This window comes from Cupressus sempervirens, chromosome 11 (assembly GCF_028749045.1).
Source record: "Cupressus sempervirens isolate cs-2001-9-10 chromosome 11, ASM2874904v1, whole genome shotgun sequence".
In the NCBI taxonomy this organism is placed as follows: Eukaryota; Viridiplantae; Streptophyta; class Pinopsida; order Cupressales; family Cupressaceae; genus Cupressus; species Cupressus sempervirens.
This window is the reverse complement of record NC_143128.1, coordinates 656184108-656202936: the sequence shown is the minus strand read 5'-3', so window position 1 is coordinate 656202936 and position 18829 is coordinate 656184108. Positions and strand designations below refer to the sequence as shown.

Genomic DNA, 18829 nt, shown 5'->3' with positions numbered 1-18829 from the left:
CTTAATTCACTAGAGGACAACAAATTTCATAATGTATTTCATGTATCATGCCTCAAGAAGGCGTTGGGTAGACTATGTTGTCTTATCTTTTACTTTACCCTCACTAGATGATGAGGGGAGATTAGAGTTGATCCTTGAGGCTATGTTGGATACTAGGGAGAGGCACTTGCGTTTGAAAGTCAATAGAGAGTTTTTGGTTAAGAAGCAGTGTCTTCTAGATGAGGACGCCACTTGGGAGCTTGAAGATATACTGCACGGTGGATTGCGATTGCATGAGGACAAGTAATCTTAGGGAGGGAGGATTGTAATGTCCCTAATTTAGTAGGTTTCAATAGTTTGGCAACGTTAGTTCACCATCGTTACTGTTGTTCGGCAAAGTAGGTAGTTAGATAGTTACAGGTACAAGCATGGTTGTGTCGTTACATTGGCACTGTGTCGGATATTATAAATGTGGCATACACTTATGTATTTGGATCATTGTATCTTACATTATTGTTATGGATGGAAGCATTTGATGAATGAATAATATTTTACTTTGTTAAGTTATATGTTTCTTTCTAGTTCACCTACGCGCTGAACATTTGGCATCGTTGCTAGTTCGAATCCAGAGTGGTAGCCTATGGAACGCTGAGGATAAATGGGAATAGTCATACCATACAACCGGAAAGGTAATGAGGACGGCAAAACATAACTCTTGGAAGGCGAGCACGAGGCAACCTTGAACTTCCACATCCTGTACCACGTAAGTGTCAAAACCTTCGTATGGAGAGAAGCTGCGGAGAACGAGGTTACATACAATACTGTGTGGGATGCCATGCACGCAAGCCCAACAATGGTCGTAGAAGAGACAAAGGGAAGAAGTGGAACAAGAGGAACATTGTCAACAAACCCTCAAATTTCTATGAGGAGAGAGATACACGGTGTTGCAAAACTGAACCATGAACTTTTGAGCAATGTTACCAAGAGCACTCAAGAGTCTGTAACGGTCACATGAGTCAACCACATGATGTATATAGATTAGATAAATGAGTGTTTTGTTTTTTTTTTTGATATAATGGTATATATCAAATGCCCAATCTCTTAAATAAAAATAGGAACTTGAGGGAGGATATTGATGAATTACAATCTGTACGTGGATATTTAATCCAAGCCGAATGAAGGCCACGACTAAGACAACTTACCGAAGAATGAACTGTGGGGTAGTCGAGGGAATCATCGAGTGTGGTAGAAGGCAACCGCATGGGGGGCGCAGGAACCACCAAAGGGTGCCACAGTTTGTCGAAACGACAAGTACGGAGCAATGAGGAGTTGCTCGAGGAAACACGACATAGATTAACTATGCTCGAGGAGACAATGGAACAGTATCTTCATTCATTCCATAACACCACTACGAGAGGGAACTCGTGAAGCAGGGAAGAAGGCAAGGCGAACAAATGACATCGGGGCACAAGAAAGTGTTGGAGGGACACTGCACGGTGGTTAGAGTAACCTGCTGGGACCAATTCCTAACAGTTCCAAGACACAATCGAGTGGTCATCAAAGGACAAGAAACACAATGTCTCAAAAACAAAAACTCTCGAAGTTCACAGGCGACGGGAAGGAAGACCCCGTATGACATTGCTGTACATGTGAAACCATATGGACCGTCAACTTGGTCACAGACGCCAACGAGTGGTTAAACTAGTTCCTAGCCAACTTACGAGGAGGAGCGGTGGATTGGTTTTTTGATATGGACAAGGTGAAGATCACCACATGGGATGATCTAAAGAAAGGATTTCATGCAGAATTTTGATTGCTATGGGATGACAAGGTTGTCACCGAGATCTACAATTGCAAACAAGGGAAAAAGGAAATGATACGAGCCTATAAGTGAAGGTTCAAGGATCTTCTTAGTAAGATGGGTACTCAACCCGTCGATGAATCAAAAAACTCTGGCTTATAGAAGGACTCCATGGGGCATTGAGAAGGAAGATGAAGATAGTCCCGCCCACATCGTACACAGGCGCCTACGACCATGCCATGAACTTGGAAAGTGAGGGCAAGACAACAAAGAAAAAGAAGAAAAGTAAATCCTCATCCTCCTATGAGAACGATGAGTCCTTTGAAGAGGAAAGTAGTGTCGACAACGATAAAGAACCCAACAAGAAAGTACAGGTCCTCCAAAAGGACATGGATCAAATGAGGACGAAGTTCAAGTCGATGAAGGGAACCACTAGCCATACAGAGGAGGGCAAAATATGGTGTACCGATTGTAAATAGAAAGGACACACAAAGGGAACATGTCCTAAAGAAGGCGATGTGCGATATTTGCCAGGTTTTGGGCCATTCTACGAAGGAGTGCCCTTATAACATGAAGGCACGAAGCCAACAAATACTCTTCACGTAGGAACAACCATCCACCTCTGGCACTAATAATGAGATGCATGGGAATAACAACAATGCCACACCTGACAGCTACAGAAACAATCGTCGAGGGGGACGGGGTGGAAATGACAATAGGAACAGGATACAGTATGACTCCAAGAGAAGGCCTATAATCCAATGCCGTGCATGTTGCCAATGGGGCCACTTTGGGAGAGATTGCCCAAAGGGTGACACTCAAAAATTGTGTCGATGGTGTGATCCAGGGAACCACAAAGATGCCAACTGCTCAAAACAAGTCAACCTCCTTAACATTGATGAGGAGAAGGTCCTTGTCCTCACCTGCAACTAGGCCAAGCAAGCAACGTACAGGCCCTCCAAAAGGACATGGAGCAAATGAGGAAGGAGTTAAAGTCGATGAAGGGAACCACTAGCCGTACAGAGGAGGGAGAAATATGGTGTACCGATTGTAAAGAGAAAGGACACACAAAGGGAACATGTCCTAAGAAGGCGATGTGTGATATTTGCCAGGTTTTGGGCCATTCTACGAAGGACTACCCTTATAACACGAAGACACAAAGCCAAAAAATACTCTTCATGCAGGAACAACCATCCACCTCTAACACTAATAATGAGATGCAAGGGAATAACAACAATGCCACACCCGATAGCTACAGAAACAACTGTCGAGGGGGACGGGGTGGAAATGACAACAGGAACAGGATACAGTATGACTCTAAGGGAAGGCCCATAATCCAATGCCATGCATGTTGCCAATGGGGCCAGTTTGGGAGAGATTACCCAAGGGGTGATACTCAGAAACTGTATAAATGGTGTGATCCAGGGGACCACAAAGATGCCAATTGCTCAAAATAAGTCAACCTCCTTAACATTGACGAGGAGAAGGTCCTCGTCCTCACTCGCAACCAGGCCAAGCAGGCAACGTATCCAGATCCCTGCATGGAGAAATAGAGGCTGCTTGAGGCATGAGAACTAGAAAGGGCAATGAAGGATACAAAAGATATCAATGGAACTACTCCTTCGAATGGAGGAGGAGAATAACTTATTGAACTAGACGTTGCAAATGGAGGTGCCCATCAAACTTCAAGACCTCTTACAAACAGTATCACAATTAAGGACAACATTATTAAACACCTACGCAAACCAGCCCAAGACGAATGCACAACCAACTATACCAGGAGGGTCAGCCACAGATCCCATGTTGCTGGCAGTAAACAATGGCCGTCACCCGGCGGTGGTCAAGATGGGAATCCTTAGAAACATTTTGATAGACACCATCGTGGATGGTGGGTCTGGGGTGAATGTTCTTCACGAGGAGACATGGAAGAAACTCGGTAAGCCTACCCTGTGGCTGCACACATTCAACCTGCTCGGCGTCGACCAACAAGGAATAAAGCTACTAGGAAGCCTGGTGGCTCAACAAGTAACCATCGGGACAACCATTTGTGCTTGATTTCGTGGTGATTTTCTTAAAGAAAAAGGGTTATGACGCCATTCTTGGAAGAGGATGGCTGGTGGCAGCCAAGGTGAATCACAATTGGAAAAAGAATATTTTGTCGATGGAAAGCGGAGGGTGGAAGTTCGCCATTGACCTCCCAACATAGATAGTAAGTGAAGAAATGGTGTTGTCGTTGGTGTCCGAGTCAGACGAGGAACATCAGATGGATGAGGGAAGAGTTTGCATGGATCCGAATAACGAGGGCATTTTGGAATTGGAGGAATGTTCAGGAGATGAGACTAGTTCAATGAATGGACTTTTCCGTTGGCAGATGGAAGATTATGAGCTCTTCCATTCTTACATGCTTGGCATTGAGGAATTGGAAGGTGAGGAGATATTCCCACCAGAGTTTGTAGAATACAAAGAAGGCCATCGCTTTGAAGGGAAAGCCATTAGATACGAAGAGCTGTCAGTGGAAGGCAAAATGAAGGCCGTATGGTGTAGGGAGGGAAGTGCCCCACACACAACAATTAGGCCATACGATAGGTGATGTAGCCACGGAAAGATGGACTTTGTACTGAATGAAGTGGATGGAGTATGGATAGAGAGGGAACGTTCAGACATACAATAAACTCAGAGAACCGAATTCAACAACCAAACAAGAAAATGAGAGTGAAGATGAATAATCCTCGAACTTAATAATTGGCAAAAGATGGTGCTCCGATTTGCTAGATCTAAAGGAAGTATTACAGGCGACAGAATAGGGTGAGGGTTGAATCCCACTGAAACCGGTAATAGCCAGATAGGGAAGGTATTTCATATCCGAAATAGCGAACAATAGGGAATCCCAACGAGAATTCATAGTACAAAGAAATAATCCAAAATGCATACCTAACGACTAGCTACAACCCATGCTTAAATACCCGTTAGGGAAAACTTTCTGAGGGTGTACAAAGATAGCCGATGGCTACACAAAACTATGGAAACAAAATAAAATTGGGTCCGAGATGTATTAAATCAACCAAACCATTAACAATAGTTTGATTAAAATTTTATTTTATAATGGTAACATTACAGTCCTCCTGTCCCAAATTTTTCTTGTCCTCAAGCAAATGCAATGTCGAATGCTGTAGAAAATGCAATGCCAGATGCTGTATAATGTGCTTGCCCTCCCATGTTGCGTCATCTAACAGCATGTGTTTCCAACGTACCAAATATTCCTTCACCTTGCGGTTCTACAGGTTCGTCTCATGTACTTCGATAATCTCGACTGGTTCCAATATGAGCTTTCCTTCTTCATTGAGCGGCGAAAGTTTTGCAGCTATTGTGACATTCTGTCCTACAACTTTCTTAAGATAGGAGACATGAAACACGTTATGAATACGACTCCTCTCTAGATGTTCTAGCTCATAGGCAACTTCACCGACGTGGCGAACTACCCAATAAGGGCCATGCAATTGTGGCTTCAGTTTTTCTTTCCCATTTTCCTTTAATGAGGATTGTCGGTATGGTTGAAGTCTGAGATAGACCAAGTCTCCCACTTCGAAACTTCCCTCGATTTGGTGTCTGTTGGCGTACATCTTTTGTTGATTTTGTGCCCGTTGTAAGTTTTCCTTTAAGCATCTCAGGATGTCCCGTCCCTTCTCAAGCCAGTCCCTCGCCCTTGGTGCATGACTGTCAGCTAGAACTATGTCGATGAAGGAAAGGGGTTTGTACCCATATGGTGCTTTGAAAGGTGCCATCCCGATGGACATGTGGTAAGTGGTATTGTAGCAATATTCCTCTAGGTGCATCCATTTGACCCACGCCCATTGTTGTGCCGAAACGTAGTTTCGAAGGTAGCTTTTGAGCCATTTGTTTACAATCTCCATTTGTTCGTCTGTGTGAGGGTGGTAACTAGTATTGGGTGACAATTCTATTCCTGCCAGCCAAAACAGTTTGTCCAAAAGATACTAATAAATCACCCATCCCGATCACTGACAATGTTTCGGGATAACCTGTGCAGACGGAAGACTTCTCTAAAAAGACAGATTGGCTACATGTGCGACCTGAAAAATTTGAGGGGATGACGAAGAAATGTGCGTGCTTCGTCAGTCAATCAACCACCACGAAGATACAATCCTTTCCGTTCACCTCAAGAAGTCTAGTTATGAAATCCATCGAGATACTTTCCCACTTTTGTTTTGAAATTGGTAGAGGTTGTAGTAACCCAACGGGTAGAGTATGTTCGGATTTGTTCTGCTAGTAGAGCGCACACTCTTACATATTGCAATACGTCTCCTTTAAGACCTTTCCATGTGAACGTCTCCCTAAGATGTCTATAAGTTTTGAGGAAGCCCGGGTGTTTGGCCAAGGGTAAGTCATGTACCTCCTTCAAGATTTTCTGCTTCAATTTGGATTCTGGCACTAAATATATCCAATTCTTATAGTAAATGATGTCATCCACCACTTTGTACCGATCATCCTGGGTGTTGCTATCCATTAGCTCATAGACAAATGTGTTTCTGGAATATTCTACCAACAAATGTGCTTTCTAGTCAACTGAAATCTAGGTCAGTAAGTAGATGGCGGGTTTCATGGGCAAGGCATCTGCAACGACATTGTTCTTTCCTTTCACATATTCAATGTCAAAATCAAAAGCTTGAACCTTGCTTACCCATTTTTGTTGCCTCTCATTCAAGTCTCGTTGCTCTAGAAAATATCTCAAACTATTGTGATCTGTACGAATGACAAACTTGGCACCCACCAGATACTACCAGAACTTGGTTAGTGCATGTATGATGGCCAACATCTCTTTGTCATAAATGAAATATAAGCGTTTTGTTTGTGTAAGCTTCCTACTCTCATAGGCTATGGGGTGTCTATCTTGCATCAATACTGTGCCAATGCCTTCTCCGGATGCATGACACTTCAGAATGAACGGTTGAGTGAAATCAGGTAATGCAAATACGAGACAAGTGCTCATTGCTTCTTTCACCTTATCAAAAGTGAATTGTGCCTTTTCATTCAATTGGAAGGACTCCTTTCTTGTTAGATCTGTTAATGGTGCACTGAGCTGAGAGAATCCTTTTACAGATCTCTGGTAATAACTACACAGTCCAAAAAATCCTCGCAACTCTGTGAATGATTTTGGAGGAGGCCAATCAAGGATAGCTTGAATCTTCTCCTGATGAACTTGAACTCCATATTTAACGACAACATGGCCCAGGTACAATATTTCTGTCATACCAAATTCACACTTGGATCGCTTGGTGAACAAGGATTGATCCTTCATGATCCTTAGGACTTCATCCAGATGCTTTAGGTCCTCTTCCCATGTCCTGCCATAAATAAGAATATTATCAAAAAATACCAGTAAGTACTTACACAATTGTTTGTTAAAGATGCGATTCATGAATGATTGTAATGTAGTAGGTGCATTCGTTAATCCGAACGGCATGACCAAGAACTCATAATGCTCGTAGTGACAACGAAAGGCCATCTTTTCCACGTCTTTTTCTCTCATGCGGATCTGATGGTATCCAGAACGAAGATCTATTTTTCGAGAAATAGATTGCGCCATGTAATTCATCTATCCTTGGAAGGGGATATCTTTTTTTTTTTTTTGGTTCAATGCACAATAGTCCACAGACATGTGCATCGTCTTGTCCTTTTTGACCAATACCTAGAACTTGGACGGATCCATCCTTTGTCTAACAATTCTTGAATCATCTTTTCGATCTCATCTTTGAATATCTTGGGATGGCAGTAGGGTGTGGTTATGACTGGATTGGCTCCTGCTTCCAATTCAATAGTATGTTCAAACCCTCGATGAGGTGGTATGTTAGGAGGAATGTCTATAAAAACTTTATCATGATCACTCAAAATATTCTAGATATCATCATCCCGGGGAGGTGTCCGTTGCCCTTTTATAGGTTCTGCCAAGAGAAAACAATGTGCAGCCTAGGTAGTGTCATCATGTCAAAAAATTGCCTCCATCTGATGTGGAAAAATTTCCTTCAGGCCCTCATTTGCCATTCCACGGAGAACAACCTTCTTTCCATTGACAACAAAAGTGAAGTCCATCCATTTGAAGTTCTAAGTGTATTCATCAAGTGTCTCCATCCACTGTATACCCAAAATAACCTCCATATCATCAAGGTCCATTATGAAGAAATCCTCGATCATCGTGTGATTTGCCATTGTGATACTTAGCTGAGGAACAAGGTGTGTGCAGGGCAAAAGAGTCCCTTCGACAATCTTGAATTGGAGTCTTGCATGCATTTTTGTAGGTAGACCTCTTCTCTTCACCAGAGATGAGTTTATGAAGTTTAGAGTGGCTCTGCTATTGGGCATCCCCATAACTCTTTGTCCTTGAAGGCTTCCCCGTACACGAAACACCATGCACCTCGGGCTACCGACTAGGGCAATAGTTCATCCGTGTCGTAGCAATGTTGCAATTCTTTCCGTACGATTCAAACTAACCATTTTGGTGTCCTCGTGGGGCTAGTTGTCTTCGCAGGGTAAATCTTCTTGTTTGACCCCAATGTAGTGGATTTTTCCTTTCTTGAGGCATCTGTGGCAAGGTTCCCATGGTCCTTTGCAGTTGAAACATAGCTTCTTCCTTCAGAGCTCCTATCTAGTAGCTTCGTCCAACGATGGCTTTTTCGGTGGAGTTTTGTTATCTTTGTCCTTTGGAAACACCAGTGGTTTGGAATGTGAGTAACTTTGTGAGGATGACGCCGATGATGATGCCATACTCCTTGCCTTCTTAATGGCCTCTGACGGGGTGGTAGGATTGAAACCTTTTACCCGACCCTTTAGTGGTTCTATCAGTTCGTCCATGAAGAATACTATCCGTCTTCTTTCAAAAATGTTCATGACCAAAACAAGGAATTTTTGAAATTCCGCAATGTACTGGTCAATCGATCCAGTTTGCCTCAACTGTGCCAAATCTTTGAAATTCAGTTTCGGATCTTTACTATCAAATCGATCTATCTCTCAATGAATTCTGCATAGGTATTTATTTGATCATGCCCGAGTGTGATGGTGCCGTGATGCCACTATTCATGCGCAACTCCCTCCAAGTGTAATGCTGTAAATTTAATTGCTTCTTTTTTTGGCATATGATTAAGGTAGAAGTAAGTATCGGACTTCATTGCCCACACTTGCACAGATATGGATCCGGATCCGTCAAATGGAGACAACTTCCTTTTGAGATCATCGTTAAAATATCCTTGGTTTTTGCCTCCCGAATATCTCATCCTCATATCTACATAATCTTTGTAGGATATATCTTCCTCCAAATTCATATTCTTCCATTCTTTTCTTAGCTGTTCTTGCATTTCTTCAAAGGTTGGCTGCTTTCCTCCGTGTGGTGCCTCCATCCATGGGGGAAAAGATGGCGTGGAAGGTTGAGAGCGTGCTGGATGAGGGTTTGCTTTACCCGACACCAAGTTTGCGCTGTGACCATTTTGTTCACCGGATATTTTATTGTCTGTCAACTTCTTGAGAGTTTCTTCCATGAAACGCTGAGCATCATTGATCTGTGCCTGATTTGTCACAAGTTCTCTCAGTAGTGCTACGAGATCGACAGTTGTGGGTTCCGGTTCTACATCCATTCTATCAATGGAATGGGTTCTTTTTATCTTCCAACTCTACACTCTCGTTCATTGTCCATAGGCTGGTAGGATCGAAGCTCTAATACCACTGTAATGTTCCTCATCTCTAGAGACTTAATTGTATACCCTTCAAGACTAGTATCGTACGGTATACAAAGTGTACAATAGTGACTAGGTTAGAGGCTGTATGGCTGGGTGGGAGAGACGGGTACCGTACGGTGACAACAAACAAGTGATAGGAAGTCTGTACGGTATGCACTTTATGGCCGTGTGGTAGATTGAATGTGAGGGCCGTACGGTATGATGTTCGTACAGTAGATTGTATATAGAGGTAGTACAATAAGGGGGCCATACAAAGGTGAGGGTAGATGATGCATAGAAGGGAAAATGAAAGCCGTATAGTGTAGGGAGGGAAGTGTTCCACAAACAACAATTAGGCCATATGGTAGGTGATGTAGCCATAGAAAGATGTACTTCATATTGAATGAAGTGGATGGAGTACGAACAGAGAGGGAATGTTCAGAGATACAATAAACTTAGAGAACTGAATTCAACAACCAAACAAGAAAACGAGAGTGAGCACGAATAATCTTCCAAATTAATAATTGCCAAAAGATGGTGCTCCGATTTGCTAGATTTGATCGAAGTATTACAGGCGACAAAATAGGGTTGAGGGTTGAATCTCATCGAAATCGGTAATAGCCAGATAGGGAAGGTCTTTCACTTCCAAATTGGCGAACAACAAAGAATCTCGACAGGAATTCACAGTACAAATAAATAATCCAAAATGCATACCTAACGACTATCTACAAGCCATTCTTAAATATGTTGGGATAAGAGGTTGATGTTTTTGATGCTTCTGTGTAGCTCATGAGCACAGTGGAGTGGTGGCAGTGTGTGTAGCCTTTGTTATCACATGGATCTTATGCTTGTGTTATTTGGACATGTTTCTAGTTGGAGCACGTGAGCATATGTTATGATTTATGTTGTTTTATGGATGGCTGTGATGATATAGTTTCATCAGTTTGAATCTTGTAATGTCTTCGTCAAGTGGTAGATTGTTGGGATAAGGTGATTCAGCCTTACCATGATTTATTGCTTTATTTGTGCTTTCTTGGAAAGTTTCTAAATGAAGCTGGATTTTTCCACAAGAAATGACTTGGAGTAGAAAAACAGAAAGCTTTTGTATTTTGGTGATTTATTCTCTTATGTTTTGTTTTATGCAAGGGTTCTGCATAAAGAAGTTTCTAAAATAATTTGTAGATGCATTGAATGTAGACGCTTTAGAAACTGTTTCCTCTTGTATGAAAACTCTATAAGTACAAAGCATTGTTGTAGAGAATGTAGAGAGAATTGAGAAGTTATTTGCACAGGGTTATGTTGCCGGATTTTCTCTAGAATGGAGCAAGACATAAATCTCCATGTGAAGGCTGAAAATGTATTGTAACTTGTTGCTAAATAATACATTAGCTTGATGGTTTGGAGGGTGGGGTTTTTATCTGGAAAGGTTTTCCCCACGTATATCTGTGTTCTCCGTTCTGTCTCATTCTTCTAGTTTCATGATTGTAGAATAATAATCTGTATGTTGTAATGCTGCTGAAATTTATTTAGATCGGTAAATTGCAATCACTTTCCTTTAAGGTTTTAATTGTGGGAAATCAACTGTTTGTTTCCGCTTTTATGGCATAGTAGTATACACTTGTATTTTCTTATTAGAAGTTATTCAATGAACTATTGGATACATGATGTGCATACTGATCTTAGATGAGTTTCAGCAGCATTACGACATATAGATTATTATTATGCAATCATGAAACTAGAAGAATGAGACAGAACAAAGAACACAGATATACGTGGGGAAAACCTTTCCAAGTAAAAATCCCACCCTCCAAACCATCAAGCTAATGTATTATTCAACAACAAGTTACTATACATTTTCAGCCTTCACATGGAGATTTACATATTGCTCCATTCTAGAGAAAATCCGGCATCATAACCCTGTGCAAATAACTTCTCATATCTCTCTACATTCTCTACAACAATGCTTTGTACTTATAGAGTTTTCATATAAGAGGAAACAGTTTCTAAAGCGTCTACATTCAATGCATCTACAAATTATTTTAGAAACTTCTTTATGCAGAACCCTTGCATAAAACAAAACATAAGAGAATAAATCACTAAAAAATAGAAGCTTTCTGTTTTTCTACTCCAAGTCATTTCTTGTGGAAGAATCCAACTTCATTTAGCAACTTTCTAAGAAAGCACAAATAAAGCAATAAATTGTGGTAAGGTTGAGTCACCTTATCCCAACAAAATACCCGTCAAGGAAAATTTTCCGAGGGTGTGCAAAGATAGCTGACAGCTACACAAAACTACGGAAACAAAACAAAAAAGGGTCCGAAATATATTAAATCAATCGGCCCATTAACAATAGTTTGATTAAGATTTTATTTTATAACGGGAACATTATAAGAACTAATAATTTGATATATTATATGTTACTATAATATAGATGTGAAATACATTATTACATTTATAACAAATACACAGACACACAGACACACACATATACACGTTATATATTAGATAATAATAAATTAAAACATGATATTAGTTAATAATATTAATCTGATCAATAATATTAAGTTAATAATATTTATCAATATTTCTATGATATCAATCAGAAATATAAATCAAATCTGTGAATGATATAAATCAATGATAAATATTCTGACAAACAAATATATTTCTATAAACACAATATCTAATGATACCTCAAGAGTTCAACAATGAGGATATAATCAAACCACCACCTTAGTCACCATGAAGGCAACATGATGGGAGGACGTGTCTCATGAATGGGAACAGATATGTCCCCAATACGTAAAGGTATAGGAAAGGCAATGATCAATTCAGAGGTTTTAATAAAAAATTAAGTCTAAGCATTTTTTCCAGTTTCCCTATCACCCGACAATCACCAGACAACAAAGGAAATAGTGATATGAAGATAGGAGAGTTTATGCAGAGGTCAAAGGAAAAGCGGAGCTTAGATAGGGAAACTCAACATATACGGATGAAACATCAATCAGGAATCTCACGGAGGAAGCAGCTACCAGTATCGTGGGTTGATATGGGAGAAAAATGAAAGATTATATAGTGGCAAAAAGGAAAAAAGAGAAAAAAGAAAAAGAAATGACAAGGCATCAATTCTAAACATCACGAATGTAGACAGATTAAAAAAGGCATCCACAATAGGACTACATGGAAGGTCTGTCCTGGGTTGGAAATGCGATGAAAGATTCAATCCTTGTTTATCACATATAAATGCAATATGGTCTACCCTTATTGAAAAGCATTTAATGACCCACAATTAACAATTTATAATATTCCTTGTGCTGTTTTGCAAGACAATTAATAGAAACTGACATATTATTCATTCATCAAATAATGGTTGGGACGATAGATCTTCATGATGAAACATATATCATCCAATGATTAATAATAATTATATTATATCCCAGTCGAGTTATGAGAAAACACGAAAGAGTTTATCACTCTCTAATACGAAGTTTGGCTTGAGCTCTTTGGGCAATTACTCCTTGGCACCCTTTGATAAATCACAAAATTCGATATTACTATAAGGGACAGAATTTGGGAAATCAAGGAACTCAACTGCGATAACCATTTGGGGTGAAATAGCTGAGCAATCTCAAGTCAACAATAATATAGCCGTTGAGTGTAGCATGGGTTAGACATGCACATAGATATTGCTGTTAAAAAACTGAAGTACATTATTAGTATATAAAGAGATGTAGGTTAGCTTATATATACCTAAGATAAACAATTCCTTGCAATATCAATCCTTGGGAAGAACAAACATAAGTAATTTCATAAAGGATATTACAACTGGTGATTTGGAACTATAGACAAATTAAGTAAGATCATAAGGAGACATTACAATATAATTATCACTCTCATTGGTTGCTCTATAAAAACCCTTCTTGTAATCTCTATCGGAACAAATCCTCAAGTGTTTAGAGATCAATTGGGTAAATTGTGCACAAATTTGGATAGGAGGAAGTCTTTTATGATGGAATCAATCTCTAACACCAAAGACCAAAGTAGGGACATAATAGGAGATGCCAAAGTTAAAACATGAATGACCAGTATAAGGGGTTCAACATGGTTGGATAGGTGTAGAGTCAAAGCTCGAGGATGTGTACAAGGAGCACAAAAGGAAGGAAAGCAAAGGATGCTTGACATGCACTTCTATTCCATGATAGTGTGTGTTAATGCAGTCAAGTGGTGGGCACTTGATGAAGGGGATAAGGTGTAGTCTAGGAGCAAGAAATAAAAAGATCAAACTATTTTCAAAATTTGAAACATAACATTATAATTTAAAATTCAGGTTTCAACATAAAAAAGATCAAACTAGAATCTCATGATAGATATATTCAGGGTTCGCAAATCAGCTCTGTCAAAAAGATCAAACTAAAATCACTAAGCATATCAGCACGTAAAAACATGAGCCCTGGATGCACCCACAAAAGATTTGTTTCAGAATCTGATTCCGGTATGTTTTGTACCTGGAATGAGCCAAAAGATCCCATTTCAATAACCTAGATATTAATAGATTATGGATTTTTGATGTTTGAGACTAGTGTCATAATGCGTTAGGAAATTATTATGCCGTTATACTGCTGCTCTCATGATTTATTTACATATTGATATTGTTGTAATCAGTTACTGCTGGGGCTAGTACTTGTGTTTAATAACTTAAATTTTGAAAATTAATTAATACTTAAGAACTTTCATCCTAGCTATCAGTAATCCTCGCATTTTTATTCCTAACCAAATCAATTACTTCTGCATTCAATTGAGATGTCAGAAATTGCTTGTTGTCATGTCTTGCATCAGCTTCCCTTTCTGCAGTCTAGCTGATTGCTCAGTTTCCTTTTCAAGTTGGTTTGAATCAGTAATTAGAGCGTCCTCTTCAGTTGCTCATAATTGTTAGATAATTTGAAAACTAAATTAGGGTTCTTGGCTTTTATTGAACCATTTCAGTAGGATAAATCAATCCACAAAATAAGAGGACTGTATTTTTTATCGTCTAGAATCATTTTTCTGTGATGATTGTACAGTATGATGTATGCTATTTGGGATATAAATAATTTCTGATGGTGATTACACAAAAAAGTCACTTTCTTCATAGCAACCCTTTTTAAAACAGGATTCATATGGATAATGCAATATTGACCGCAGAACAATTAGACCAGGATTATTTTGGGTTCCATGCCTGTGATAAACCTGTGTGAGAGCAAGTATTTATAATTATTATAGAGTCACATGCTAAGAGTTATATATATTGAATCTTTCAACTCCCTAGTACACTTGAAACTAATTAAGTATGTAGCTTAATGTTTATACTTTCTTTAGCTACCTATGTTGTCGTAATTTCTTTCTACGTTGTAACATCTAAGAAAATGCACAGTAGAAGTTAGGTGCATATTGATTAGATTTTGATGCATGTGCACATCCAACGAACAAGGACATATAATTAGCAATAAGTCATTTGTGTCAAAATATCATCATATATGTTGTTTATATTGGATATGTATTTGGCTTGGTTCAACTCTCGAGGATACTGGCTAATTGGAAACATCTTTTGAGTTTTTGACTTTATTACTTTTAATGTGCAATTGAATAATATTCTAAGTTTCTATTTGCTATTGTCATTGAATTGGAAAGTTGAGGATTATCAACTTGTGAACATATAAAGTTTCACAGGATTTCCCATAAAGATGGCTTTAAATGTAAACCATACTAATGATCTATAATATACAATTGGTAATGCATATTTTATGTTTTCTGCTGACATAATTTATGTTTACATGGTACTTGTAGAGCAAGCTTTCCCCAATCATTTGCACTTGAGGCTTTTGTACAATGTGAAGGGGATGCTCGCTTCAGGCGCCTTTGCCAAGCTTTTCTGTATTCACCATCATCATCAAATATACTTGAAGTTCAGGTTAGTGCTTAATATGCTGCATTAATATGGCACGTTGTGAGTTTACATGTATGTGTAGCAAGTGCAGTGTTAGTCATCTACTCTTCTTTGGTGTCACAGCTTTTTCTTTCTTTGCTATTGTTTGGTAGTGTACAATTGTACCTGTTTTTTGTTTTGAATATGAAGCCCAGAACACTCTAAAATTACTTGTACATCAATCGACGTTTACAGTTTTACCACTTTTCTCTTCTCACTTAGATAGAAGGAGCAACCATTTTGAATTGGTCACATGTATTAGTAGAAATAATGTTCTTCTATTAAGTTGCAGCTTGGCACATATCATATCATGTTGCTGACAAGAGCATGTGTTCTGTAAAGAGGCTCTGTCTGGGTTTTGTAATTGCCTTCATGATTTGTGTATCTGAATGGCTATATTGTATCTGCGATTCATTAGTCACCAAAACATTTTAACTTGTGGAATTAATTTTTGTTGTTTCATTCCAGCCTGTTGTGACAAACCATCTTGTGATCAGAGGCAGTTACCGCACTCTAACATTGGTTGTCTATGGAAACACTGCTGAAGAACTGGGTCAATTTAGCGTGGTATTTGATTTGGATAATTCTTTGGCAAATCTAGTACGTTCCCATGCAGAGGGTAAGATTGAAGATCTTCCTTTAGCATTGCAGTCTGTCAAACCAACATTTGAAGAGTCTATATCATCAGTGAAAAGATTGCACCTTACTGTGAAGCCTCAGCCATCAATAGAGGTTAATAAAATCCTCTATTTGGGCATCAAGATTCTTCAGACACATGTTGATGAAAGGAGTGTTCAAACTCTAACCAGTAGTCTTTTTTCGGCGGTGTCTCCATATCTCCAGCATGAATTTTCAACTATTTCAGGAAATGACAAACACAATGACCTTATGCAATATAGTGTTAAAAGTCCCCCACAATTTTCAACAAACTTGGTCAAAGTGAAAATTGAACTCATGGGCCTATATAGAAAGCTCGGTTCAAAGACAAATGATATTCATAGTGGATTTTTAGAACATTTTGAGTTGAATGACTACATCCAACCACTTACAGAGGATCTGGTTTTGGATATTTTCGACCACTGCTTTCAATTTGATGAGGACCTTGTCAGTGATGGCATTTCTATAAATTGTCAGGTGATCATCCCAACTATAGCAGATATGTTTATCTTGTACTTCCTATACTGTTCTATATGTCCAGCGATATTGTAGTTGATATTTGTGTTCTTATTTTACTACCCTTAACAGATAAGTAAATTGGTTGCGGGATTGAGTATGGTGCACCTAGTATGCATGGATATGGAAGGTTGTTGCCAATTTGTAAATTCAGGCGGGATGCAGCATCTTATTAATGTCCTACAGCATGATTTTGGTAGATCAACCAGCACAACCTTGCTAGCATTGGGACTTGTTGAACGTGCCTGTCGTTATGCTGTTGGTTGTGAATCCTTTTTAGGATGGGTGCGATGTAAGGGTGAGAGTGTTCCAACGGGTAGTAGTGAAGGTTACAGTACTCTTTTAAAATTACTACTACAAAGGCCATGCCACAATGTTGCCTGTCTTGTCACAAAAATTTTACACCGTTTGCGGGCGTATGAAATCATTGTTAAGTTTGAGGTATTTTCTTGACCTTTCAAATTGATAATGATAATTTTTTTCTCTTCAATTGTTACTTTGACATGGCATTGTTTACTTTGATTCACAGTGTACGGTTGGGTCCTTGTTGGAGAATCTTTCAGACAATTCTAAAGTTTCAGAGTCAGGCATAAAGGCTCTTGTTGAAGCCAATTCAGAAATGAAAAGGCTCTTGGTTAGCATCCTTTCTTTCAGTACTTCCTTTTTGTGATATGCTGCGGTATAAATTTTTGTTCTATTCAATTCAGGATAATCAGTGAATTCAATTGCAGAAGTTGTTGAACCTTCGGAATACTATTGAGGATCCATCACCAGTAACACATGCCAAGCGACTACTACTAGATCAGGACGATGATGTGCTTACATACACAACAACAGTTGGCTTAATTGGATCTTCTAAGTATTGCGATTATCAGAAAGACATAGATTCTTATTTGCTTTCTTTGTTGAAGGTACTGTCTATGTCCTTGATTGTCAGAAACTTTTTTGGTATTGATGCTTAATGTTGTTGGTATTGATTCTTATTGTTCTGTAAAAAGTAAAATTTTCAAGTAGAATTCAGGATATACCATTTAAGTGTGTGTTGATTTATATTTGGAAAATTGCTATCAATTTCAAGAGCTTTCTTACTGGACAACTAATTCAAATGACCAAATTAGTTATTGAACTTATTTCACACAGGTCTATATTGAAAGTTAATTGAGTCTCCAGTTTGGAAAACACTAAAACTCAAAACCACATATCATTCAATAACTTGAATGGTCAATTTCAATCATTTTTTGAATTTCAAGTTTACCAGAGTATCTCTCCAAACTTTTCATTGTTGATTGGCTTGAATTGAAATTTGTGGAGCATGCATTATTTGTGTGCAGCAAACTTGCAATGACCAATTCATACTGTGTGGAAGATCCAATAAATTCAGACAACACATACAGATTGCCAAAACTTTTCAGTGTCCCTGGAAATGATGTTACATTATAATAACTTTAAAAAACCGGAATTGATTGTATTAACAATACACACTCTTAAATAGAGTTTATAGATGCAATAAAAAACATTAAGTAAAAAGAGAAGTTGTCTAAATAAAGACAATGTCTAAAATAGAACTGATTAAGAGAACTAAAAGAATGAGCAAAATATAGAAAGAACTGAGGATACTACGAATATTCTGATACTTTCCCTTAATGGTCATTCCATCAACTATCTTGCAGAAGACAATGCATGTCTTTTAGTTACAAATCCTGCAGAACATTCTGCTGTTGCTGAAACCCTCCCTCCATCTGCAGAATGTTAATAACCAAGAGTAGCCTAGATAAAAATAAACAGTGAAGATTGTTCCCTTCTTCAGAATGGTCTGCATCATGACAGTAGGGCCTGCCATTGACTGTGCCACCGAGGTGAGTCTGCCATGAACCCTACCAAAACATGAAGAACACGTTTTGTGGGGGGCAATTAGTAGTGAATATAACTTAATCTTTTCATCCAATTTACAACGTTGTCCAATTATTTCTGACTGTATTGTAAAACTAAGGCATCAAATGTAAGATATAAAGAAAGTACCAAGAGACAATACACAAGAATATCACATGGAAACCTAACTAGGAAAAACCACGGTGAGTATAACTGCTAGTATCTACCATATTAATCCAGCCTCACAAGTTTGTAGCCAGTTACAATTTTAAGGGCTTCAACCCTAAGGAGCAACAACCCGTATTCAAGAGCAGTGAACCCTAC

The 18829-nt window shown here is 38.9% G+C and overlaps 1 protein-coding gene across 3 annotated transcripts in view; it reads left to right on the top strand.

The window, feature by feature from the left end:
- The window catches only part of LOC149531485 (protein virilizer homolog), a 131402-nt gene that overhangs the window by 83560 nt on the left and 29013 nt on the right, over positions 1-18829 (top strand). For all 3 annotated transcript variants that reach the window (XM_089811442.1, XM_089811441.1, XM_089811443.1), the window contains 5 exons: positions 15325-15448; positions 15932-16597; positions 16709-17077; positions 17166-17270; positions 17368-17547. In XM_089811442.1, coding sequence (XP_089667568.1) covers positions 15325-15448; positions 15932-16597; positions 16709-17077; positions 17166-17270; positions 17368-17547 — 1444 coding nt within the window. The remainder of the gene's footprint in view (positions 1-15324; positions 15449-15931; positions 16598-16708; positions 17078-17165; positions 17271-17367; positions 17548-18829) is intronic.